Source organism: Pomacea canaliculata, linkage group LG7 (genome assembly GCF_003073045.1).
Source record: "Pomacea canaliculata isolate SZHN2017 linkage group LG7, ASM307304v1, whole genome shotgun sequence".
Classification (NCBI taxonomy): domain Eukaryota; kingdom Metazoa; phylum Mollusca; class Gastropoda; order Architaenioglossa; family Ampullariidae; genus Pomacea; species Pomacea canaliculata.
Window position 1 is genome coordinate 30,463,706 of NC_037596.1, and position 27,161 is coordinate 30,490,866.

General features: G+C 37.4%; 2 protein-coding genes across 2 annotated transcripts in view; both read left to right on the forward strand.

Moving 5' to 3' along the window:
- LOC112567622 (putative DMBT1-like protein) overlaps positions 1-27,161 on the forward strand; it is a 90,001-nt gene that overhangs the window by 49,603 nt on the left and 13,237 nt on the right. The window lies entirely within an intron of this gene.
- On the forward strand, positions 23,841-26,493 carry LOC112569317. The gene is made up of 4 exons (XM_025247086.1): positions 23,841-24,427; positions 24,750-25,037; positions 25,398-25,703; positions 26,084-26,493. Exons 1-4 carry the CDS (start codon positions 24,337-24,339, stop codon positions 26,458-26,460), a joined length of 1,062 nt encoding a protein of 353 aa, XP_025102871.1. The 5' UTR covers positions 23,841-24,336; the 3' UTR covers positions 26,461-26,493.

Genomic DNA, 27,161 nt, shown 5'->3' on the forward strand with positions numbered 1-27,161 from the left:
AAATTGGACATGTTAGTGACATACTCATCAACAGAGTAACAGGAATGTTTTAATTTTCCAGTCTGTAGGTAATAAGATTTGCTGTAGCTCGTTACGAATTCACTTTCATGGTTGATTAGATGCACAGCTGAAAGTCCGGCTTGTGGATGGAACTGCCCCGTGGAATGGCCGCCTTGAGGTGATGTACGATGGAACATGGGGCAGAGTGTGTAGAAACAAGTTTGGGAAACAAGAGGCACAGGTGGTCTGCAGGATGCTGGGCTTCAACACGTGTGTAACGTTAGTTAGATATAGTCTTGTGTTTATGTTTAGTGTAATTGTATTTGTTTTTTCATGCTGAGCTCCAGACCGATTCGAGATAATCTTTTTATATAAGACAATAAGATAAAAATGCTGATGCAGAAGCACTTGTGTGTCTGTGTATAAGTGTGTGATTTGTTTACAAACAGTAAAATGGACAATTAAGTAATATCAAAAGCAAGTAGACATAAAATAATAAAACAAGTTCATAAATATGTCGTTTGTACTGATTAAAAAATATTGACTAACGTAGTCTATAACTAAAAACAGATAATAAAAGAAATGCACCTGCATGTATATGCAAATTGTTTTCTGAAAAAGTGTTGATTTTGACTGCAGTAGTGTTTATCTATAAAATAAGTCGGTACATTCTATAGATAAAAACAGACAAATGCACAAACATAACTTTTGTCAAACAGGTCGCACGTTTATACCGCGTCGCTATTAATAGACAGTGGGAGATACAACAATATCTTGTATAACGACCTGAGGTGTACAGGCGAGGAGACCAGCTTAGAGAAGTGTAGTCATACAGGGATTACCGGTGACCTCTGGTGTCACTATGTCATTGCTATCACCTGCAACTCACGTAAGAATCTGTTGTTTCTATTTTGTTGTTTGCTGTGTCGCATTATGTATCCTCAAATGGAGAAAAAGAAACATTGACACATTTACCGTTTTTTATGCAAGAGTTCCTTACAAAAGAGATATCAAGCATGAAGAATGTCTACAAATAAGGTAAAACACATGGTGTATTTTCACAATTAAAATGTTAAGACTTAACAATATTGCAACGCAACTTAATTATTTAAATGATTATTGTTTTTTTTGTTGATATAGAAACTGTTTTGTCTGCACAGATACTGAAGTGGCAATGCACATATCGGCAAACTTACTGAGATAGTGAATATCTGACGGTTTGTTACAGAAAACATACAGGTGAGATTGAAAGTCATCTCACCTAACAAACATCAGGTAGAGATAAACATCGGAGTTGGTCGTTGGGAGACACTGTGTGTGTCGTCTGACCTCACTGCCATGGTCGTCTGTAGACAGCTCGGCTCACCATGGTAAGTTCTTTTCTCCTGTAAGCCAACGAGTGTGTGGAAGCATGATTGTCACGGACTTCCTGCGGACATTCCCACTCTTCCAAATAAAGAACACCAAGATCGCTTCATTTTAGGACGTCAGTTCCCGGGCAAATACTTATTATGCAAAAAAAAAAAGTCATGTGAAATTTTTTAAATACAATAAACTCTGCAGCCCGGCAGTCCAGGCAAAAATATTCGCTGAGTCACACAGAACGCAGTGGCTACTAAAACCAGTTTAAGCACGTTCAAAGACAAAATGAATCCACATTTTCCAGTTGGTGCCAGTACAGCTCCACATAATCAACTGTCACTTGAGTTTAAACAATGATGTCTATTCGCTGCTACAAACATTCAATACCTGGAAGATACATACTTTCCTTTCTCAAGTGTTTCTAAACTCTCAGCGTCTGATATTTAAGTCAATAGTTGTACATCAGCACCACGTAGTAGAAGGTGAAGACTATCAAAGCCCGATATCTCCCGTGTATCATGGTGTATGTCCTGCGTCAGAGGTCTCAGGACGTAACGGTGCGGTGCACAAGGATGTGACTATCTTCACCTCGCTGCTCGGGTTAACGAATACCGCCACGGCCCTCCCCTCTGTCGGTGGGTTGTCGTCGCTGAAACAGGTGATGGTGGAGCACACTCGCTCGACACTCTGAAGCGCTGAGTCTTCTTGTACCGCCTTCCCGGTTGTCCTGACTTTCTCTGGCAACCTTCCCTCAGCTTGGCGCTTGTTCTCCGCACACAACAACAGAACGGCAAACTACGTTTAACCGCCCGGCGACAGCAGCATAAGCCTCGGTTGGAGGAAAAATCAACAACAGTACCAGCAGCAGCCCACTGGCTGCTTACAGTCGGACTTAAATACCCACCTCAGTCATGCTAGACCAGGTGTGAGCACTGCCTGACCCGCATGTGCAGTTCGCAAATATCGTGGCCCACGCTTTCCATGCAATACAGGACAGGTCAACAACAGATGCGAACCTACCCCATACACCCTCTACACTCTTATCCCCTACAATGATGAATAGATTCTACTGAAATTACACAGTTTAAGGGAATGAACTATCAACCTTGCTAATCATTAAATGCTAATTTTGAAACTTTTTATTTTACACACACACAGCTAAACACATTTCTAAAAATATTGACCTCTAACTCCGTCCATTCATTCATTCTTTACTTGCAATCTATCCCTATCCCTTTAAAAAGAGCATGTTTTACATGAGTTACTTACAGATGTAACAAAATAGATCTTATATATTTATACAGGGGAATAAACGTCTGTAATATAGTTGTTATGTTCTCATTAAGAGTATATCTATCTACATAAATACTGATCTATGAATGCAGACTGTTGTCGTCTCAATTATACCATGATCTATTTATTTATCTAACCTTGCACGATACAGATGCATAGCATACAAGTTCTTCTGAATTAAGAACACCTGAAGTATTTTAATTAAGCATTCATAATTATCAGAACAATTGTTTTAAGGAAAAGGTATTCTGCAATGTTTAGGCTTGAAGCCAGGATATTTTTAGATAAATACGCTTGGTTCCGTGGTGATTTCTTATCTTGCCGTGGGAATGAGACTAGCATCACTGAGTGTCAGCATGAGACATCTGGTGACAGAGACTGCTGGGATTACAACATCATTTGCAGTGACTGTAAGAACTTTTTTTTTTTTTTTTTTTTTTTTACAAAAGTAAAACTCATCAACGTGTGTACATATTGTATGCTAGGCTTAACGAATGAAACTACCTGTTTTGCCATGGTACACGGACATTTCGCCGCCGGACGTTTCCGCGCGGGGCACTTCATTTCGGCATTTCACACGGGACCTTTAGCCGAAGTCAAGTGTGTGACGCCCCTTAGCTCACACATTTCTCTCGCCATTGTATCAATGTATCAGTGAACTCTCTCTCACTATCCCTCCTCATGTGAACCGTTAGCTCACACATTTCTCTCGCCATTGTATCAATGTTTTTTCTCAAAGCTGTTGCGCATAATCTGTGACAATCAAAGTGAACTGTCTGTGAAGTCTGTGTGTAAAATTTGTTTAAAATAAAGAATTATTGTGTAATCTAGTAGTTACTTTCATTCTTTGAGAAGTAAGTAAGCCCCCTCTCTCTCTCTCTCTGACATAATGCGGCGAAACGTCCGGCGGTGAAACGTCCGCACACGTATGCAATACAGAAATAAAACCTTGTAGATGTATTCGTCCCCATATTCGACTAAATGTGTAAATCTTTTCCGTAAATGCAGCCAACTAAAGGAACGTAACGTTCTATTTTTTTTAAAAAAGACCCCTCTTTAACAGTACAGGTTTTATTTTATTTATTCTATTATTATTTCAAATTCTTTTCATAATCTAAATATTTTGAAAAATGCACTGGGTGAGAAGTCTTATCTATATACTCTCCTACCTTGTTTATATATGTTTCTTACCCTTACTGGTTTTTTTTTCTCTCTCTCTCTTCATTCAATAAAGTTATGGTTCATTTTTAGTCACACCTTATATCATTTTAGAAACCAAACGAAAACTAATAATAATATCGTTTATGCTAAATAAAGAAAATATGATAACTGATTAGAAAAACTAAAAGCTTTATTTATTTATTTTTTTTTTGTTGTTGTTGCCGAGAGGAAAATAAGGGGTATCGATGTAATATTATCACACCTTATATCATTTTAGAAACAAAACGAAAACTAATAATTATATCGTTTATGCTAAATAAAGAAAATATAATAACTGATTAGAAAAACTAAAAGCTTTATTTATTTCTTTTTTTTTGCCGAGAGGAAAATAAGGGGTATCGATGTAATATTTAGCTCTGCTGGAGAGGAGTTTGTTCATTATAAAATTTTCAGCTACGATATATATCGATAAAATAACATTCTTTCTTAAAGAACATGTTGTAAGGAGCGGTGAGATATGAGGTAGCTAGCTACATCTTTCTGCGGAGGCAAATCAATTTTTAGTTGAATCTCGCTAACAGTTTCAAGTGTTTTTTTACAGTTCCTCTCAACATCCTTACAACCAGTAGCAGATACCCTTTCATGGAGGAAACCAATGCTACTTTAAAGTGTGCGAGCAATGAGCAGTCTGATGTAATAAAGTACACGTGGCCAGAAAATGCAGGCGGGTTCCCTGATGGCAGTAGTCTGATCATCACTAGAGTGACCAGGGAACATAATGGAAGCAGAGTGAGGTGTGAGGCGATGTACAGTGATGGTGAAGTTGTCTCTAGTGACACACTGCAATTACAGGTTTACTGTGAGTATTGTGATCCAACAACAAGGAATGCTGTGAATAAGGCTGTCATCGACAGTATCTAGGAGATGTCATTAGTGTTAGACCTTTCTTTTTCTGAGTGTGTGTATGTGTTTCTACAAAAGTGTCAACATAATTTTTTTTGACTAAAGGGAAAGTTCTAAGATACGTTTGATTTAATAGATGATATGTTTCACGAATCACGTGCTATCGGCTTGTTTACAGATCGCCCAGTTATCAGGATAACACGGAGTGATAATCAGGGTCAGCTCCTGTCCACCTACTCTGAGGTCATCAAGGGTCACAATGTGACGTTTGTGTGTGACGCTGACAGCAACCCGCCTCCTGCTTCCATCACGTGGTCAGGGAAAGTGAGCAGCACTACTGGGGAGCTACACATCATAGCAGCACAGCAGACGACACACGACGATATCTACACCTGTACCGTGGTCACTGAGACAGTTGATGATGATGATCGTCTCCCTCTGAGGGCTTCTGACCAGCTTGCTTTTATCATTAAATGTATTTTTTTAAAATCTTTTTCGCACACACACACACCACACACACACACCACACACACCACACACACATACACACACTATACATCGTGTACCTAAGCTGAAACCGCGCAAACCACGGGGTTTTTTCCGAGTTTTGTGACTTGAAGCCCTATGGCCACGAACTTTTGGAGCTTTCCAGCGATCCTTGCCCCGAGTCAAGTCTGGGTTGTGAGGACTGACGTACATCTGAGGTAAGTCTAACAATATTTTGGCTTGGCAGCAGGATGAAAGATAGAGACGAGTAGATCAATAAAAGAGCTTTTAACTTGAGTTAAATTCAATACACAGTCATCTCATTTGCATACACATTCTTGTTGTAATGGTGTCATGATCACAATACAATAGGTAAAACCTGGTTTTCTATTTCTCTTATCATCATTTTTGTTATTACTCAATTTTTTCTTTTATTGTAAACGTTGTTAGACACTTTTAACAGCACCATATCAGCCTTTTTTCCATTAACTCTACTATCTCTAATTTTCAGATGACTTGCAGGTTGAATCCAGGTCTCCATTGACAAAAATTGACAGTCTTAGTTCTTTCCTTTTTTTGTTCTCGCCTGGATTACTGCAAATTCGTTTTTGCTGTTTTTTGTTGTCACAGCCTGCATTAAACGTGTTTCCTAATTAGTGCTCCACGAAAATAAGACGAACATCATCAACGCCCTCCCCCTACCCCCAGACGGGCAGTCAGATGACTTAATGGTTAGCGCCTGTCACCAATACAGTAAAGGTTGGCTGTCCTGGGTGCAGGTCTCTTCTAAGGCACGCTGTTTTTTCCCTGAATTTGACATCTGTTTATATAACTGACTAATTTCCCGTTATACAGCCTTTGTTGTTTGCTCGGTGTAAAACACCAATTCCCACTAAACTCTCTGCTTTGCTTACTTCACTGCCTGACCGTATAACTTACCAACTGGATTATATTTTCTTGACATGTCTCTATCACTGTGCTCCTGATTATTTCGATGCAGCCTCCATTCCAATTTCTTTGCTTAATAGTTGTTTTACCATCACTTCCTCCAGCTCTATATTTTCATAAAGTTCATGACAGTTAATGGTCGCAGTCTTTTTCTCAATCCGTGCATATGTATCCTAGCTCCTTGATGAAAGAAGAAAGGCATATCTTGCAAGGAATTTCGGAAATAGTTGCTTGATTTCTAGCTCTTTGGGTGGGAGGATCTTTGACAAAACTGAGACAAAAGTTTTCGAGCATCACATTGCTCTACCTCACTCTGTTTTTGAGGCAAAATGTCCCGAGGTAAAAGCTGCATGAAAATGTATAAAGCTACTTCGCCATTCATACATGTCTCGTGGTAAACACACACAGAGACACACACAAAGACAGACACACAGGCACAGACACACACTCAAAGGAAGTTCCGTTAGTGTGGACACTCCCTGTGTTTCACACACACACACGTACTGTACATTTTGAGAAGACCTTTCTTGTGATCACACAGACACTCACACATAACGAATACTCCCCTACGCATCACATTTAGAGGACAACTGCTGTTTGTCTATGGGTAGTTCGATTTTTGTTTCCTCAAGGTGGGGCCTTGGTATCAGCAGGAAATCAAAACCATCAGAAGTGACACCCTGATGAAAATTCATGCAGTTTGACCACGCAGTATAAAGGCTGATTATCCAACACACTTAGAGACAACTATACTCAAAATTACGAAGGGCACTATTTACATAAAACGGCTTTTTGTTGTTTCATCTTGTATGCGATGAGTTGTCAGAGAAAAACTGAAGAACTCGTAGATATTCACCCCTTTGAATTTTCCATGGATTTTAATAGTGCAAACTTTCACTTGAATGATTATGTTCAACTATTTTCAAAATTTCTTAAATACTGAAGGCGAAAGTACATTAAGCTATTGCAAAGCATGACACTATAAAAAGGAAACTTTTTAGAGAAAGCGCAAAGAAGGAACTAGTTACACTGCTGAGAAACTGTGGATGATAAGAACAAGGACTGCCATCTATTGCGCGAGAACAGACCGCTTGCGCCGCGCATGCGCTGGACTAAGTTATTGTTCCGCCTTTTCCGGTTTTACTTTCACAGTATATCACAGACCTACTGTCGTTATTATTTTGAGATGCTAGGCACTAGCTGTGCGATTCCAGGCTGCCCTGTATGGAAAAGAAGTTGACACAAAGGTTTATTATTTTTATTCAGCATAGGGGAAAACCTTTTTAAGAGCTGCAGATCGTTGTGATTCTATCTTTAAATAGATAAACCATTTGCTCCAGACATTTGAAACCGGAGTGTTTCATCTAAAGTAAGTCACCAGGCGAGAGAAATAAAGTTTTTTTCTATTTTAAAATAATTTGACTTTCCTGTTGTTGTAAGTATTGCTGTGGCGGATCATAAGATTAATTACATAGAATAAGCAGCATTTTTCCAGCACTGGTTTTCTTTAAACTGGTGAAGTACACTGCTGAGTGCTGGATATGGTTTGTATTACAGAGTGAGAGAACACGCTCGAGTGTGTGAGGAGAATAAGTAGTCTATTGTAATATGGTATCTGTAATAATATAACTAACGCAAGGTAAAAAAAGAATTGAGAAGTAAATCAAATGATTACATTTTTGTAGTCACTATCATTACATGAATAGGATTACCTAAATTCAAACCCTATTTAGCAATAAATCATTTATAAATAAATTAAAGCATAAATTAGTATTGCTAATGCAAAAGCTTAAATAACTCTTTGCTGGGGCTGGATTAAATCAGCAAAAGAGTGCTAACTTTATGCCTTATAAATTTAGTTCACTTGGCCTAACTTCACTAAAATGTGTTGGAGAAAGATATGCAAAATCCAGTGAGCTGGCATGTACGTCCAGCTTTCTTACATAATGGGTCTCCGGATAGGAAACACCACCCTAGACCCTAATTGGGACGATTCTTGTCTTCACATTAAGGTTACCACAAAGCAACATATAAACACTCAAAGAATGAAATATTTAAAGTCACACGAACAAACACGCAAAACTTAAATCGCAGAAAAGGAAGCCCGTCTCAGTCTCAGCAGATTCTAGTATAATTATGGCTGTGTTGCACTAATGGTGTATTCTGCTGTACTAACTTAACCAGAGGGACATCTTTGTGTGTGGTATTATGTCACGACACTCATGAGGGACATCATTTTCTCTAGAACATGTCCAAATACGTACGTATCCTGTCTCTTAAAATAAAGACAAATTAGCTCCCCCTGCCCTGTCTCTTGTAATATAACTAGCCGTATACACGAAGTATACTTCTGTCCAGCTCACCCAAACAAAATGTCTCAGTCCCCCAAAACTTTGTCCCTCTCTCACACACTAGTACTCCTTCTATCAACCACACAAAAATGAAAGACACCCTAAGAGATGCTTTTTGATCTGATTTATTTCCTTTTTGCCTTACTTGAAGTAGTCACACTACAGCTTCTGTCCATGTACCCCCACCCCCTCTCCAAGCTCCCCTCCCGAAAAAAAGAGACCAGTATCAACCCAGGGACGAATGATCGACTGACACTCTTGCCGTGCTAAATGCCGGCATAAGAAGTAAAGGACCTCTTCCCTAAATTCGTTCTTTGGTGTTTACAGAGATTATTGTTGCTCATCCGTGTCCTCAGTCGTGTCAGGAGTGACTTCCGGCAAAGTGGTTATATAAGCGCCGTACACTGGAATACAGGACAGCGAGTCGTCTGGTGTATTCTTCTTTAAGGCGTACTGTAAGTATTTTAGTATTTATGTACTAAGAACATTCTAATTACTAACAAAAAGTGACAGTATTAATAACAACAGTAATAGAATATTAATCAGGAACACGTGATTAGTTGTTGCTTATAATCAAGCTCGTGAAAGAGGATGCTGTCAGCATTCGAAAAAAACAAAAATAAAAATAAAAAGACACAAAAAACATGGACAGCACACAACGGAACAATGAATAAACATCAGCAATGACACTAATATACAATCATAGAAGAATTAAGAAGAAATGAGGACATAAAGGTAGCGACTGGTAGTTACATTAGTATGCTAAGGGAGACAATCAGGATGTACTAGTTATTTAACGTCAAAGAAAAGAAAGAAAAGTTTAGAACAGTTGTGAAGAGTAATGATCATGGAACAAATGTGTTTTATGTGCACTTTTAGAGGATTGTGTGTTGATATTTTATGACCCATCTACAAGGCGCAGTTCTACTGTTTTGATTCCCAGTAATTAAACTGCCGGTGATAATAACTGATTGAGTTACAAAGGTGGCTAGCACACGGGGGTCACTAGAACAGCAAAGTGGTACTTTGTATTGTCTCCAAAAAAAAAACCTGAACAGATTCCTTCGTGAAGAAATAAAATGAATTAGTTGCCTGAGAATAATAGTTGAAGTGCGTTGACTTTCAGTACCTGACAATGTAATTTATAAAATACATGTAAGCTTAAAAAATGTTTGATCTGTAAAAGTAATATGTTGCATCACTTTGGAGCACACTATACTTTGTTGCTTGAAATTAGTTATGGACTTTGTAATACGTTAAGTTTCAGTTTAGTGTGTTGTGTATTTTTAATTCAGTCAAAGGCACGAATGTACACGCACACACAAAGAAGTATACAACACACAGACACCCCAGTCAAACATACAAAGACACAGACAAACACGACAACAAAGATATTCCTAGGAAACAGAAACCGTTATTCTCCATTATTTGTATCTTTCTTCTCTTAGAACTTTTATGCAACATCGCATTTTAACCTCTGCACCTGGGACAACAAACAAACATGACGATGTTCGTGGTAACATCTGCTTTTGCAGCTTTTCTTCTTGTAATACCATGTGTCGGTAAGGTGTCCTTTACAATAATCATCAATTATGACAGTTTAATATAGAGAGTTTCATATACAGCAATAAAGACATATTCGTTCTTGTGTAAACTGTCTGCTACATTCACTTAGTGATTCTAAAATAACCAAAGTAGGGTTTTCATGATCAGGGCTCCGGTGCATAGGCGGTCTTAACTCGAGTTAAGACCGCAGTTAAGCCAAGCACGCTGTCTTAACCTAAGACGCCTGTTAAGCGCGGTGCATGAGCGGTCTCAACTCGCTAAGCAAGCGGTCTTAGTCTTAAAATTTGAGACTGGTCCCCCCCAGTCTTAACTCCTTGCTTAGCCGCGACACGCTGCTTACGCATGACCGTACGGCGGCTTTCGTAGTAACAGTGGCGCTTGATCGTGTTGTTTACTTAGTTGCCCTGTGTATACTATTGACAGATACAGATTTTTCACTACTTCAGCGATCCATCAAATCCATTTGAAATGCATGACGTCGATTTGTATCATCGTTTTTTATTCCGTCGAGCGAACATAACAGTGGAAAGTGATTTCGACCATCATTTTCAACGAATTAAAGGCCGATCTATTCCGCCTTTGTTGCAGGTAAGACTACAGTCACCGCCACTATATACATATATAATTAATAAGTGTAATTGACAGCATTACGTTAAAAATATTTAATAATGTTAGAATGACATCAAAATATAGTTACACAATAAAACAATGGCGTAGAACTGAAGACGGTGTTGACGACAGTGGGTGATGTTTGTTGTTATTATTGATGCTCTCAGGTAAACATGAGACCACAAAACTTATACATTTTTGGAAAGGAAAAAACTTGAACTTTGCAATAAAAGTAATGAAAATTTTCTACTTTCCCTCTGGTGACAGCAATAATCCAAAAAAATTCAGTTTGCTGTACTTGGGTCATATGAGCAGACACACAATTCTGGCCCATCCACTGTGGTCCAAGTGTTGTTTTAGAGTATGTAAACATTATTAAAAAATTGATGGCATTGTATTTAAGTAAAACAACACAGAATAAAGTAGCAGAGCACCCAGAATCTCTTATATAGTTTGATTTAATACATGTTTATCAATTTGACAGGCAGTTTCTTGCAGTATGTCTCAAGTTGTAAACATGTGGCTCAAGAGATAGATAATCATAATAGATTAATGTTCACATTGTCCTTTTTAACTAAAAATGGACAGTTTTGTTTAGATGTGAATACTAAAATATATAAATCATTGAGGTCAATAATATTTCCTGTCTTTTGCAGGTGATGGTGGCATTACAATTTTATGCTACAAGCACAAAGCAAGTTGTAGTGGCTGACGGCATTGACATGGGATGAATATGGGAGACAGTGGCTACCCGCTGAGGGACTGGCTTAGTTTCCCTTTTTTTTAAATGCAGACAAGGAAAAGAACTCCTCCCCTTTAATATCATATGCTTCAGAATATATTTGTGACCAGATACATCCCTGCCAAAGCACCAAAAATCATCATGTGTTCCATTGTGCTGTCATAATTTATAACTGAATGGTCACATTATTATTCAATTTGACTTTGGCTGAATAGCAACATCCACCCCAATCAGTTGGTGAACACTTTCAGCAGCTGGCATTACCAATCCATTTTCCATCTAGTATTTGTTACCTCAGCCTGTGCCAGATTTATTTTGATTTCCATGAATTGCAATTCTTTTTTAACAAGATTCAAGTTCACTGTCCAGGAGCTACAAAGTTTTTCATTCTCTTATCTTTGTTGTGCATTCTTTTGTATCATCAGGTATTTTGCTTTCTTCGGGTGACCCAGTTGGAATTCTGGCTGCTTGGTACATCACCTTGTGTGTTTTATCTGACAGTCAAAAAGATTTTTTCAGAAATGTGCAGCTGTCTAGGCCTAAGCCGCTTTGATGGCTTTGAATATTGCTGTGTGGCTCTCTGTGTGGTCTTGATGCTGCGCGAAAGAAATGTTTCTTAGAACAATTGATTCATGACACTTCTACTTGGGAGCACTGAGTACTTACCATCGCATTAGGTTATGTAAAGGTATTGTTTGAATTACTCTTCTGTGTAAGGTTTCTAGATAAATAGATTATTGTGTTGCTTGTTATTCTTTGTGATGCCAAGTAACTAGTAAAAAGCAGTTATGTTGATATTTACTACATGCTGCTAGTAGGATTGTGAAGGACATGTTTCTCTCTTTAGAGTTAATATTTAGCACTTTTCCCTGGACTCAGGTGTAGCCATTTCAGAACTTCATAACATCTTATTTGCAACTGTTTAAGAATGTAGACACTGCAAATCCTGTCATTCAGAAGCTGAGTGTCTACTGGAATCTAAACTGTAGAACACTGGTACTGTAACATGCATTAGACTTATAGGTTAAAACTTGTTAAATGTCCAAACTGACTGTGGATGTAAAGACAAACCTGCTGCGTACATCTCCCAAATTATGTCATAGTCTGTGTTTGGCACTTGAATTAAACAATTTATAATTTTAAGCCAGCTGTGGAAAATTATATGAAGCTGCCCTCTCTAAAGTACAAAAACCTTGGTGGCTTTTCCTTAATATTTCATGTTTTGTTCAAAAATACCATCAGGAATATCTGTGATATAAAGTACATTTTTAAAATTTCCCATTTGAAAACATCATCATCTGAAATGTTCAATTCATTGTTGTTTGTTGTGCATGAAAATAATAAATCTGCATATACTTCTAGCAAAAGCATTTCCATTGTTGAATTAGAAGATTGAACTGGAGTGTTCTATATTGCACCTCCTATATATGTCAATATTATTATTTTATTACTCTCCCCTATCATGAAAAACTTCTGGAGGAACCAGCGTAAATGATTCACCACCTGTAACAAAAACTAAATCAGAAATGTATCTAGTTATTTTAAATAAATGTATTTCGGATGGAAATACTTATTTTCAAACTGGCTGTTGTGTGCTGACTATAGGCTTTGCATTTGCATTCTCTCGGTATCTAGAGCTTTTTCTGCGGATGACACAGACGTTAAAAAAAAAAAGAATTTCTACACAGGTAAACAAAAAGACCAACCTTCGATGTTTGTGCCTTACATCAGTTCTCTGAAATCATCTACCAAAATATTTATCACTTTCTCCTTTCATCACTGGTGTTTCTGGTGGCACCCTGTCCGCTGATGGATGTTTTTGACGACATCGAAATGAAATTATGGAAGATCTTAAATTCGTTCATTTCTTTCTTATTTCATTTTTTCTTTTTCTGGTAAAGCCTCTTCTTCTCCCTGGTAACCTCCTCGATTAAGACTAATATTTCGCTGTCGCACATCCCTACTTCGTTTCAGTCACGGTATGCAGACGAATTTCGCGGCTCAGCACCATCGCTGTAGCGCAGTTTTCATTGGTGGAATATACGGTTGGCAAGGGAAGCCTCGGCCGCTCCCCGGACGAATTTATTTATATCACTGACCTCGACCGCCGGGCTGACCTGACCCGTTTCTCAGCTAAGCACGGGGCTGAGATCGCTCATGCAACAGGCTTGAGACCGCGAACTTAGCCAAGACGAAAAGCGAGTTAAGCAAGGCATCTTAAGACGAAAAGTTAAGACCGCCTATGCACCGGAGCCCAGGTTCCTTCAGTTTTTCTAGATTTAAGATAATCGTATCTAAGATAAAACGACAGAAGAACAGAAAGGTTTGGATGCACAAAACTGTAGGTAATAAGGTTTGCTGTAGGTATTTACTAATTAACTTGTATCATTGATCAGATGCACAGTCTCAAGTCCGGCTTGTGAATGGAACTGCCCCGTGGAATGGCCGCCTGGAGATGTTGTACAGAGGAACATGGCGCAAAGTGTGTGGCTTTGACTTTAGGAAACAAGAGGCGCAGGTGACCTGCAGGATGCTGGGCTTCAACACGTGTGTAACTTGATGTAGTCTTATGTTTATGTGCAGTGTAATTATATTTGTTTTGCATATCATATTCACGACGTGCAGTTAATATAAATCTTTCAAAGACTTTTCTTTACTAATGATAAGGTCTTTGTCTTATTCTGACCACTGAGCTCCAAATTGTTTCAAAATTACCTTTTTAATAAGATTAAAATTCTTTGTGTGTGTGTGTGTGTCATCATGCTCATGTCTGTATGTGAGTGTGTGATTTGTTTAGAACAGAAAAGGGAAAATTAAGTGGCTTTAAAAGCAGGTTGTCTTTTAAAATAATAAAACAAGTTACCTTCATAAATATTAGTTTGGACAAATTGAGAAATGTATTGACTGCCTTAGCCTTCATTCAAGGATAGATAATAAAAGCAATATTTATAACCTGATTTCAAAATAAAGTGTTAATTTTGACTTAAAATTGTGAGTATATATTGAAATATCTTTTTTGTGTTGGTACAGTGGATAGGTTAACAAGCAAATACACAAACATATTGACTGTCAAACAGGTCGCAAGGTTTCGCCGTGTCGACAGAAGATAGGTACGAATATGGTTCGTACTATATAATCCTTAGAAACCCGAGGTGTACTGGTGAGGAGACCAGCTTAGAACATTGTAGAGGGATTTACAAGAACGTCCACTGCTCTTATGTCGTTAGTATCACCTGCAACACACGTAAGAACATGCTAATTCTATTCTCTTGTTTATTGTATTGCATTCGAAAAGAGGAAGAAAAAAAAAAAAGAGAAAATTTTAAGAATAGATTCCAAGCATTTGCTCTGTTATTTTCTATGCTAAAATTCTAGAAGTGTAACTTCATTTTCTTTAGAAAAGAGTTATCAAGCCTGCAAGAATGTTTAGAGATGTAGGTGATATGCTTGATGTATATTTTTTTACAACGAAAAACATTTTAAAACTGAACAATATTGCTTTCAAATGAGTTTAGGTGTGAATTCGTAGAAACTGCAGTTGGAATCTCTACTGTATTCATACTGTACTATACATGTGATACTAACTTCTTTCCACACATAGGTAAACCTAACATAAAATGTGTTATTAAATGACAAGATAGCAGCAAATAAGTATATCACTATAATAATAAAAATTTTCTTTTTATCTGATTTTTTTTTATCTGATTGCTGCCATGACAAATATTTCAATATACCATATAAATATATAGCATTTTCCTGATAAGTAAAAGAACTCACATTTGAATAACTAAGCACTGTGGAATAATAATAATAATAATAATAATAATAATAATAATAATAATAATAATAATAATAATAATAATAATAATATAATAATAATAATAATAATAATAATAATAATAATAATAATAATAATAATAATAATAACAACAACAACTTATAAAATAAATGAATTAAGCGTTTCTAAGTGTTTGTATCGTGAGACATCTGGTTATTGTACGCCAGGTCTTATGCTTTGTTTTGAGGAGATTAATTACTACCATATACGTGTACAAAACCAAAATAAATCTTTGATGGATTACTTGAAATGAATGTTACAGAACACACACGACTGCGTTTGAGGGATATTCAATACATGGGACCTAACAGAGGTCATCTACAGATAAACATCGGAGATGGTCATTGGATGACACTGTGTGTGTCGTCTAACATCACTGCCAGTGTCGTCTGTAGACGCCTCGGCTTACCATGGTAAGTTTTTTTTTCTATTATTAGTCGAGTCTGTGCGAAGATTATGAATACTGATTCTACTGAAATTACACAGTTCAAAGGAATTAGTCGTTGTTTCCTAATCAGTAAATGGTGATTTTGACTTTAAACGTTTAACACAAACACAGAGTTAAACACATGTCTTAAAATTTTCCCCCGTCAGTCTATTGTATCCACTCTTATTTTCATATATCTTTATTCTTTACTAATGAAAACGCTTGACATGAGTATCTTCAGCGTCAAAAATCGATCTCATATATAAAAATATAGCGGAGAAAAATGACAAAAAGCCTATGACACTTTCTATTTTTCCAGTAAGACAATATTATTTATTTATATAAAATACTGATCTATTAAAAAAGAATATTCTCGTCCGATGGCAGCACTAATATAGTTATTTATTTATCTAACCTCACACGCTAGACAAACCTAACACGAAAGTTCTTCTGACCAGAAAAAAACATGCAGCATTTTGAAAAAAAAATTAATAATAATCATAGAAATATTTAATCAAAGGGCATTCTGCAATGTTTAGGAGTGCGGCGATGTATGGAGAAATACCTGAGGACAGTTTCGATGGATTCAACAGAATAACTCGAAGAGCCATTTCTTTATTTTGCCTCGGGAATGAGACAAGCATTTTTGAGTGTCATCATGAGACGAGTATTTACAGAGTCTGCGAGGATTACAACATCATTTGCAGTAACCGTAAGAACTGTTCTTTTATAAATACAAATGTACATGAATGTGTTTACCATTTGTATGTTAGGCTTAATGAAAGAAAACTATCCGTTTCCACGGAAAATAAAGAAAGGAAATATTTTGAGTCTTTCTTATCACATATTTGGGTAAATGTGAAACTCTTACAACACTTTTCTAAAAATGTCGCTACTTAAAGGGAAGCTACTTTTTTTGAAAAAAAAATTAACCACAACTACTACTGCCTCTTACACATTATCTGTTTTATTAACTTTATTATTCTTTCACTACAAATTAATTTTATTAATCTATTTCTTGTTAAAAAATATATTCTCGGTGATAAGCGTTATTTACTTACTTAATTTTTACCTTTTCATAAATGTTTATGATAAACCTATCTAACCCTCACTTTCCTTCTTTTTGTCCCTTTGTTCAAACTTGTTAAGGTTCAGTTAGAATAATACCTTTTATCGTTCTTAAAAAGTGATAACTGTTTGAAAAAACTCATACCTTTAGTTGGTTGGTTTTTTTTTTGGTTTTTTTTTTTGATGATTTTTTTCAAGAAATAGTCGATGATAGCAGTGCAAAGCTTAGCTTACCTAAACAGGCCTTTGTTTTTTTTACACTGTTACAATTCTACAATATATAAAAAGTAAGAGATTCATTAATTGAGAAATGTTTCAAGTACCAAAAAAAACCCAATGAAGTTGAATACAAAATGACGGTTATAAATCAAACAGTATTTGGCTTATGTAGGATGGTAGTCACCAAATAATTGTCACCAATGGATAGTTTTCATTAATCTCACATTTAACAAAATGTTAAGTATCTGCTCGTATATTTTAATAAATCTGAAATAAGATCGAAGTGTAGATATGAAACATTTGTAAAATGTACACCTAAGTTTATTTTGTAGAACATGTTGTAAAAGGCATTAGGACATAAGGTTGATGGCTAAAAATTTCACTTTGGTTTCACTTTAGCAATTGTAATATACTATACATGTATATGGTTTTGTTCAGTACATACTGTAATAAGCAAAAAGACAAGTAGTTATCTAGTACTTCTCTGAATTTTTTTAATGTTAAAAATAAATTTCATGTATTTTAACAGCTCCTGTCAGCATCCATACAAACAGCAGCAGACATCCTTTACTGGAGGAAACAAATGCTACTTTAAAGTGTGCGAGCAATGAGCGGTCTGATGTAATAAAGTACACGTGGCCAGAAAATGCAGGCGGGTTCCCTGATGGCAGTAGCCTGATCATCACTACAGTGACCAGGGAACATCATGGAAGCCGAGTGAGGTGTGAGGCGATGTACAGTGATGGTGAAGTTGTCTCCAGTGACACACTGCAATTACAGGTTTACTGTGAGTATTGTCATCCAGTGACAATCAATGCAATGAATTAGACTACTGTCATCGATAGTATGTAGTCTTAGTAAGCAAATGTTTAAGACGAAATATTACTTGAACACGTAAGTTGACTACAAAAAAAAAACACTTTATGTACGAGCTGTCATTAGTGGGTCTAACCTTTCTTTTCTCTCTGTGTGTTTGCAACATAAACGATTATTGTTGGCTGAAGGGAAAGCTATAAGACACGTGTATTATTGTATAGATGATATGTGTGACGAATCACGTGCTATCGGCTTGTTTACAGATCGCCCGGTTATCAGGATAACACGGAGTGACAATCAGGGTCAGCCACTGTCCACCTACACTGAGGTCATCAAGGGTCACAATGTGACGTTTGTGTGTGACGCTGACAGCAACCCGCCTCCTGCTTCCATCACGTGGTCAGGGAAAGTAAACAGCACTACTGGGGAGTTACACATCATAGCAGCACAGCAGACGACACACGAAGGTATCTACACCTGTACCGTGGTCACTGGGACAGATGATGATGATAAACGTCTACCACTGAGGGCATCTGACCAGCTTGCTTTTATCATTAAAGGTATTCTTATTAAATTTCTCTGTATTTTTGCACACAGACACACTCACACACACACTGCACATCACGTACCGATATTGAAACCGTCAAAAACACCGATTATTTCGACATAAAGCCTTATAACCAGGAAGATTTGCAGCTTTCCAGTCGTCCTTACTCTGAGTGAAGCCAGGGTTGTGATGACAGGAGTAAATCTGAGGTAAGTCTAACAACAGTAAGTAATCACAGCAGAGACTATAGTCGCTGTCAATATTCAGTCACTTCATTTAGGGTCACATGGAAAGAATTTTCTTTTTATAGACTGTACAATTGTATTTTAGCTTTTAAAACTAGCCGTACGATAACCGCTGTTATCATTCTTAGAAAAACATGATGTGCAGTTGGTGTAAAACACTGTTGCTGGTTAAAGGAAGTTTTTAAAATTACTACTGGTAGCATTACTTGGCTGACTGTTGATATCAGTTTACACCCTGCAATAGTAACCGAGGATCATATTTTGGCTTTTTAGTAGGATGAAAGATAGAAGCGAGTAGATGATTAGAAGTTTTTAACTTTAGTTACATTCACTACACAGTCAACTCATTTGTACACAAACTTTTGTAAAGGTGTCCTGTGTGTATTGACATTTATGCAATTTTTATGACTGAACAGCAGTTTGTTTGTAGCGAATGAAAGGTATACTCCAGGCTGTGGCGACGGTCATAACGTTCGTTTCTCACGAACTTGCACAAGCACACGCAACGAGGGACGCCATTGGTCACTCACCAACCAATCAAGTAGCCAACATCGACAAGAGAACGACCAGCCTACTGACGCCCCGCCTGCAGTGGTGTGGTGGACACGTGACTACCACCATTCCCCGATAATCTGACTGACAGGTGTGTGAGCCACAGATGTGTCACTCTCTTCATACACTTACATTCAACACAGAACTTTTTAAATCTATGAAAAGAGACATTTTAATCCTCGAAAATTATCGTAGGGCATGAAAATTATTTTAGAAATTTTGAATTACGACAACAGTTGAGTCAATAGTTTACTCCAAAGAAATTTGCAGACTATGGATACAAAACTACATTTGTCTTTCATTGATGCTCTAACGTGTAAAAAACTGGTGTATTTGCTGTAGTAATAGTGTCAGTGCCATGAATATATTCTTTATGACAAAAAAAAAAAAAAAAAATAAGGAGTCGACATTGTTGACACCATGAGGATATGGATTTCTACGAAGTTCTGCTGTACACCAGCCACTCTCAATCTTCTTCAACATCCTCTATTTGGCAGGAACTAGCACGTTATCCATTTCTTTCAAGATATAGATATCATGATTGATGTACTATATACATATGAAGAGTACAGTCCCTTCCCTGAGTCTCTTTGGTTTGGCGAAGTATTTTGCCTCTTCAGTTGTTTTGTAGGGTAGTCACTCTGGGGAATCTTTCCTTTCACACAATCAAGGGCAATAGCCCTGATTTGTCAAAATAATTTAAGTTTCTACACGAGCCATAGTCAGAACTGAAGTTTGCATCAACATCTGCCAATATTTGAGCAACCGTTCAGTCATCTCTCTACATCAAGCCGGTGGGCAACTGCCGATAAAACCTGCTTGCAATCGTAGCGGAATTATTCCTTCATGTGACCTGTGCTTGCGCCTTGCTTGCGGCAAATTCTTGGCTGTAGCCTGTGTTGCCAGGATATGGCTAAGAAATATGGAACGTTAATAAGTGCTAGAGCGTACTGTGATTACGTCCCTTTGTATATGGTGATGCTATTTCTTTCTGCGTCAATGGACGCTTCTCGCCCTTGTGGTGCTGACACGGTACTCAGGGCTGAGAGTTCCGTCTGAGCATACCCTTGAACTTTGCACTGTAGTCATGGCTGTTGGCATGTAAAGAAACTTCTTGATGATCATCGTCATCACTATTAAATGAAGAGCACATTTCCTTTCTAGCATCAAACTTAATGAGCTTCGACAAAAGCAATCGGCCTAACACTATCTCCGTCTCACACGCACAGTGAAACAGCGGAACAGGGTCCTGATAGAAAATTGTGGACAGACGAGACCTTGTGCAGAGAAATGTGATGTGAACAGAAAAAGCTAGTGCTTCAGCACTACATGGTGAGTATATTAAAGCTTTTTCACTGGCCATGATGACTAAAATAAGAACACAATCAAAGTCAAAGTACGTGTTCGCCTTATTGTAACAATCGTTACTCTAGGTCCGTACGCAAATCTGTAATATTCCTTATATATTAACAGGATGTTCGTAAACATACTAAACATCCTTAAGTTCTAGTGATTACGATACGATAAGTCACGACATTGACAAAAGCTTTAGTGAACATTTCACATCCTCTTATCTTCCGAGCAGCAAGAAATGTTCACGCGTGTCTCGTTACTGTCCCGGCGTGCTTATGGACTTTCCAAATTATTTAAAAATAACTCACTCTGCAGCATAAGAATTAATTGATTAACAATAATTGCTGCTACAGACATTTAATTTTGAGGCTAACCACGGGCTATTCATTCGCTAACTTCAGCCGACAAATCGACATGTAGAGATAGCTGAGAATAGTAGAATACTAACTGGAAGAAAAAACCGGGACTGTGTCAGGCGGCGTTTTATAATGACCAAAAGAAGAATGTCAGGTCTGTTACACCGTTTGAACTCTGCTCATTGCAGCATAAAAATTTCTTTCGACTTACCTTTGCATTGACGGACACCAGGACCACAGCCACTGCAGACTTTGTGTTTGTTGTCCTGCCAGCCAGTCTGACGTTCCTGTCAGTCTATCGCATCAGATATCATCATGTACAGGCTCATCGCATCTTGTCTCATATGTTATCTCTTGGTTCAACGATCGGGTAAGTAAAAAATACAATTTGCTACATGGTGTACCTCTTCGTGTGTCTGCAATTTATCAATTAAATTTTGTATTATATGGAGATTTCTTTTACTAATCTGGGTTTTAAAATATGGATAGTATCGTTACAAGAAAGTGTAATAAGTATCAGGCAGCTGAAACCAGCTAAATCGTTTACAGACATTGCTGTTCTCTAAGCCTATTGAGTTTTTAAAAATTTTTATCACGAGGAATATTGAAGGAATATATATATGACACGTCATTTGATTTTGGGAAGGATGGAGACAAGGGGACATTGCTGCATTAATTTCAATCGTAAAAAATGTTTGCATAAAACTAAGTTAGATGCGTTTGCAATTTTATTAGCCAAAAATAAAAAGATGGTCTCCATAATGGTAATAGTCTGTTGAAGTCAACACAAGAGCTATAGTTATGCTGAAAATTGTTATCACTGAATTATATGTTAAAACGAGTTCTTGGGTAATAGAATGTCAGAAAGTACACAAAGTCAAATCTGTTTGTCAATTTTGCTCCCTGAGTCTTTGCCTACTCTCCCGATGCATATTTTTTCATACTGAAAAAATAACAAATATATACATTTAATCATATACAAAGGGCAAAACATTAAACCATTTCTTGTCACTCATCACAGATATTGTTCGCGAGACAATTGAATGTGCTGTTGTGATTTGCAATCCCTGCCTTTACTAAGTCAAGTGTATTTTTCGGATGAAAACTAAAACCTGGAAGTGGCGAGAGCAGTGTGTAGTGCTTATCGCTGTTTCCACGCACACACCCACTCACACTTTCTCATACACTTATTTACTCAGACACATGATCAGTCCAAATACATCCAAATGATGTCCTGTGAAACGGCAACGGCCAGCTTATAACTTTATCATGAGCAAAAAGTCAATTACTGAACCAGAAAGTGCTTTTAATCTATAATAATGATGTTTATAATCGTTTTCTAAGCTTAACAATTTTCTTTATAAGCTAAGGCTAAAGTCTCTAGTTGTGCTTAATTATCAACCAAAATAATTTTACACTGTGAATAGATGCAAATTGATATGTGGATGAATGTTATAATTAAGAAATGCCGAAAAGGATATATAATGGTTTTTTCAAAAGACGATGTTTGCTTACAAAGTTAAATGTGTATTTTTTGTAGCGAGCCAGCAGACCTTGCGGTTGGCTAACGGGACCTGGTGGGCGGGACGCCTTGAGATGCTCCATCAAGGGCAATGGAGTAGAGTGTGGGATTATATGTTTGGAAAACAGAACGCTCAGGTGGCCTGTAGGATGCTGGGATTCGACAGGTTTGTAATAAATTGATCAAACACCTGTGCATTACCTTCAGTCAGTAAATTGTCAGTAATTTGGATTTCTTAGAGATATTTCATGCTCTCTTTATCTTGCAAAAGACTCATGAAACATTTGATCAATTGGTTTATTAAAACATTGCGTAACCCAAGTTAGTAAAACAACTATCATGTGAAGAACGATCGTGGTCGGTAACCTGCTTTCTGTTTGATTCGTTTACGTGTTTGTTTGTTTCTTGTTATTTTCTTTGATTTTATTATTGTTAAGAAACTTTCTGAAAGCATTCAAGCTTTTGAATGATAATTATTTAAGTACGAAAATGGAGTAGTTCATAATATGCACATTTTATTTCCTTATCATTTGCATCCTCAATCTTCCCACTTTTGCAGTTTTTATTGATGTTTTTCCTGTTAAGTCGTGTCCATGTGTGCTTTATATCTATCCCCATGGCATAAATTTGCGCATTCTGGTGGAATATATTTCAGTCCTGAAGCACTAGTTGTGAGTTCTGCGATGTACGGAGAAGGTTCAGGCAAGATTTTGCCCTACACTTACAGGTGTATGGGTAATGAAACCAGTCTGACAGTGTGTAGGCACACGTGGTACTCTCCCGACTTCTACAGCCCAAATAAAAGTGTCGGTGTTGCCTGCGTTGTCTGTGAGGACTGTTTTAGTTGTATTTATAACAATTTATGCAGAATTTACAGTGTTCTATCCTTGCAAGACAGTTGTGCACATTGCTGGACAATACGATCAGGCACAACTTTATATTAACAAATTTAAATAAAAAATACAAACACTAAGTGATCGTGACATGAGTTAGAGAAATCGAAGTCCAATTTGTGCTTCATAGCGTAAACAAGAGAATTATATAATCTAAGATAAGCTGTCTTACATTTATATTTTATTGCCTATAGTAAAGCTCATTTACCATAATTTACCACTTGTAGGTTTAAAAACTATCTTATTTCTGAACATGGCAAACACGAATAATATGGAACAGTAAGATAGGAATTATTTTTAAAAATATATAGAGGCACATAGAAGTGTCATGAACTAACCACGTTTATTGTGATTCTAGTCAGTACAAGAAAACTAATTTTACATATGTTTTGTTTATTTTTACAGTATCTACTCAACTTCGTCTAGCGGGTACTCGGCGCACAAGACAGGATATGGGTCGTGTGGAAATATTATTTGGGGCTGCATGGACTACTCCTTGTGTCAGTAACTTCAGCAGTAGTGTTGCAAAGGTCATCTGCAGACAGATGAATTATCCCTCGTAAGTTAGTTTCTTGCAGTGAGTAAATGAGCAAATAAGCAAATAAACAGCTAAGCGAGGCAAGTGTATGTGTGTGTTTGAAGACCTGAAAAGGAAGGAGAGATATAAATATTGTGAGTGTTAAAAAATCTGCATCATTATCATTTTCATAACTGGAACTGGCCGAACCAGTGCCCCCTTGCCAACTACTGTTTGCATGTCTTGGTGTCGTCCGTCATTGACATAGCTCCAGAAGACTGTCTTTAGTAAAGTGTCATGTCCAGTCTTCTTCGTTTGACAATAGCTTGGTACGACAAAGACCTCTGTCTTTACATTTCATGTGATGCAGATATTTCAAAATCAGAAGTAAGCTGTCTTGAACATGACATTATTTCTGTAATGTTTATATTCACAGAAATCTAGTTCTTTTAGTGACCTTCGTCCTCTCTGTTATCTTAGACAAGCAGCAACTGCTGTGGAGCCATCATCCTTTGGACCGAGGAAAGGACGATTCCTTGTCGCTGGTATTGTGTGCACGGGCATGGAGTCCAATATACTAAACTGTATCCGGACATTTACTGGCTTCAGTGAAACCTGCTCTTCATCTGAGCTTGGCGTAATCTGCAGTGATTGTAAATTTATTTTAAATACATTTGCTATTGTGTATCGTACAACGCGAAAGAAAATAATATTGAAGTGAGAAATCATATTATTTTCTTTTTGTGGCAACGATGTCTTTCAATGATTCTATATATGTATGATTGTGCAACAGTATATCATACAACCCTTTTGCTTCTTATCTTGTTAATCAGTATCATGTCTCTAAGTATTGTTATGCATATTGCATACTTATTCTATCAAATTGTTAACCAGTAAAGCCTATGTCTTCATGCAAAGATAAACACTTACCACATGGGGAGCACAACACACTAGGTTTTGTGTCTTTTATGTCAGCAAGCCCCTCTCTGTTCATCGTTGTGGAGACAAGCTCTACCAGCCCTGCCTACCCACTGATGGAGGGAACCAATGTTACACTGAAATGCGTCTCCTCACAGCGAGGTCTGTCACATCTGAACTTCTCTTGGCCAGAGACTGCAGGTGGCCGTCCTTCTGGTGAATTCCTCATCTTTGACAACCTGACCAGATCACACAATGGAGGCAGAGTGAGGTGTATGGCCAGCTATGGACAGCCTCCTAGAACTCAAATTGCTACGAGTGACACATTTGCAACGGATGTTTATTGTAAGATTGCAAAGACGCAAACTAATTCGTTTATATTTACTTTTAAAGTAAGAACTTTCGATAAATAATTGTCATTGTAGATTTAAACAGAGATAGAACAAAGAACAGGCACTAGAACTGACAGATATACAATGGTAATAATGACCTATTAATGAAAAATTTACAATGAAGCAGGATTAGAGCATATGGAATACGAATACGGAGAGAATATCAACTGTACATTCTCTTTTTGCGCACAGAATTGTTTTCTGGCGGTCACGACAATGCATGAAATATAATAAATGCAGTACATTGGAATACAATAAGATTGTAATGAATATGTCCTCCCTTTTGATTGCTTTCACATATCTGCGATTTCAGATCGGCCTGTGGTTAGAATAAAATGGGAAGGAAACATGTGTGAGCCTCTGGAGTCCAGTCCAAGTCGCTGTGTTGTCAGTCAATACCAGCAAATCATTCTTTACTGTGAGGCTGACAGCAACCCTCCTCCTGCTTCCACAAGATGGTCTGGACAAGTTGCGAGTGCAACTGGACAGCTGTACATACCTTCTGTAGAGAGAAGCTGGCACAATGGTCGATACATCTGTACTGTGTCCTCTAAACCAGTGTCCAGTGATGGCCGTCAGACACTAAGCTCAACACACAGCTTTAGTGTTATTGTTAAATGTAATTGTTATTTTTAAAAATATTATAAGTATAACAATGATTCGACTTTAAATTTGAAGATATTTAAACTGCTTATATGAATTAAAAATTTTAGTTAAAAAACATTCTTATCCCTGTGTAAGAAAACTTAATTTACCTACCTTCTTTATATATAAATATACAATTACTTTGAATATAACATAAAGCTAAAAAACCCATTATCTCAGTATGTTTACCCTACACATAAATCTGTAGTATAACAGCACATTATTAAACGATTTCTTCTACTGGCAGACCGTAATTATTTTGTACCAAATACAGTATTCTCCTCAGAAAAAAAAAGTATCAAACAATATATACTTTGATTTATATACGAGTTATTTGTATTTCTGTGAGTCTAGACCCATCTCGTATACTGAAGTTTGAAGTGAATGCTGGGATGAGAAGGGTTGTGACTGTGCCTGAACACTCCCCAGTGTACATGCGGTGTGAAGCTGAGGGGAGACCATCACCTCACATGACGATTGTCCGTGACACTGTGGACAAGCGAGAGGTCGCCAGCAGGCCTCGAGGTGCAGTTGAGTTTTCTGACCAAAGAGTTGTGTTAACATATAACTTGACTGCCGCACCTTGCGAGGCTTCAGGTGACTACAGGTGTGAGGTGGACAACGGAGTTGGAAAAGATATTCAGAACATCAGGATTTATGTTATGTGTAAGTACTTCTTGAAGCATGAGCTACCTGCTAAAACAGTTCTTTTATGGCACTATTACGTGTAAACAATTATGGATCAATTTTTATGAAGAAAATATTGTTATGGTAGTACAGATCACGGGTGTATACTTTGCCCTTTTCTTAAACACACTAAAAGGATTGTAATTCATGGATGCTGCAAACTCTATAAGTTACTTAGATATGATTGTAAATACCAAGTTGTTCCATGGAGAATACAAAAAGAGATGTCCTCCTGTAAGACGTGTATATTGAAATTATTTGTTTTATAATATATCAGATTTCAAGCTTAATTTGTTGTTAAATGTCTCATTCGATTTTACTTGCGTTATAAGAGTATAAAGTGTGCGAGGTGGGTGAAAAGGCTTATACTTTGTTTTTGTTTTTTTTTGTTTACACTGGAGATTATTTTAAATTATCGTCCTTTCGTATAGGTGCTCCCAGGAGAAGCAGCACCGAAGAACAATCTTCAATCCTTTATATTGCCATAAACGAAGGCCTTTTCAGTGTTCAGCTGACAGCATACCCAACACCGACAGTCAAAAACACTCTCTACCTTGGGCAGTACAATGACAACAGCAACGAAGGGACACCAGTGTGGAATAAGTTTTATGTCGCGTGTGAGGCAAACAGCTTTCTTCCCGCCTCAGTCATCTGCAACATCACGACCATCAACATGACAAACGCTGACGAAGGGTTCTATAAAGTAATTTTCAGCAATGAGCTTGGGGAGCTGCCTCTTATACTT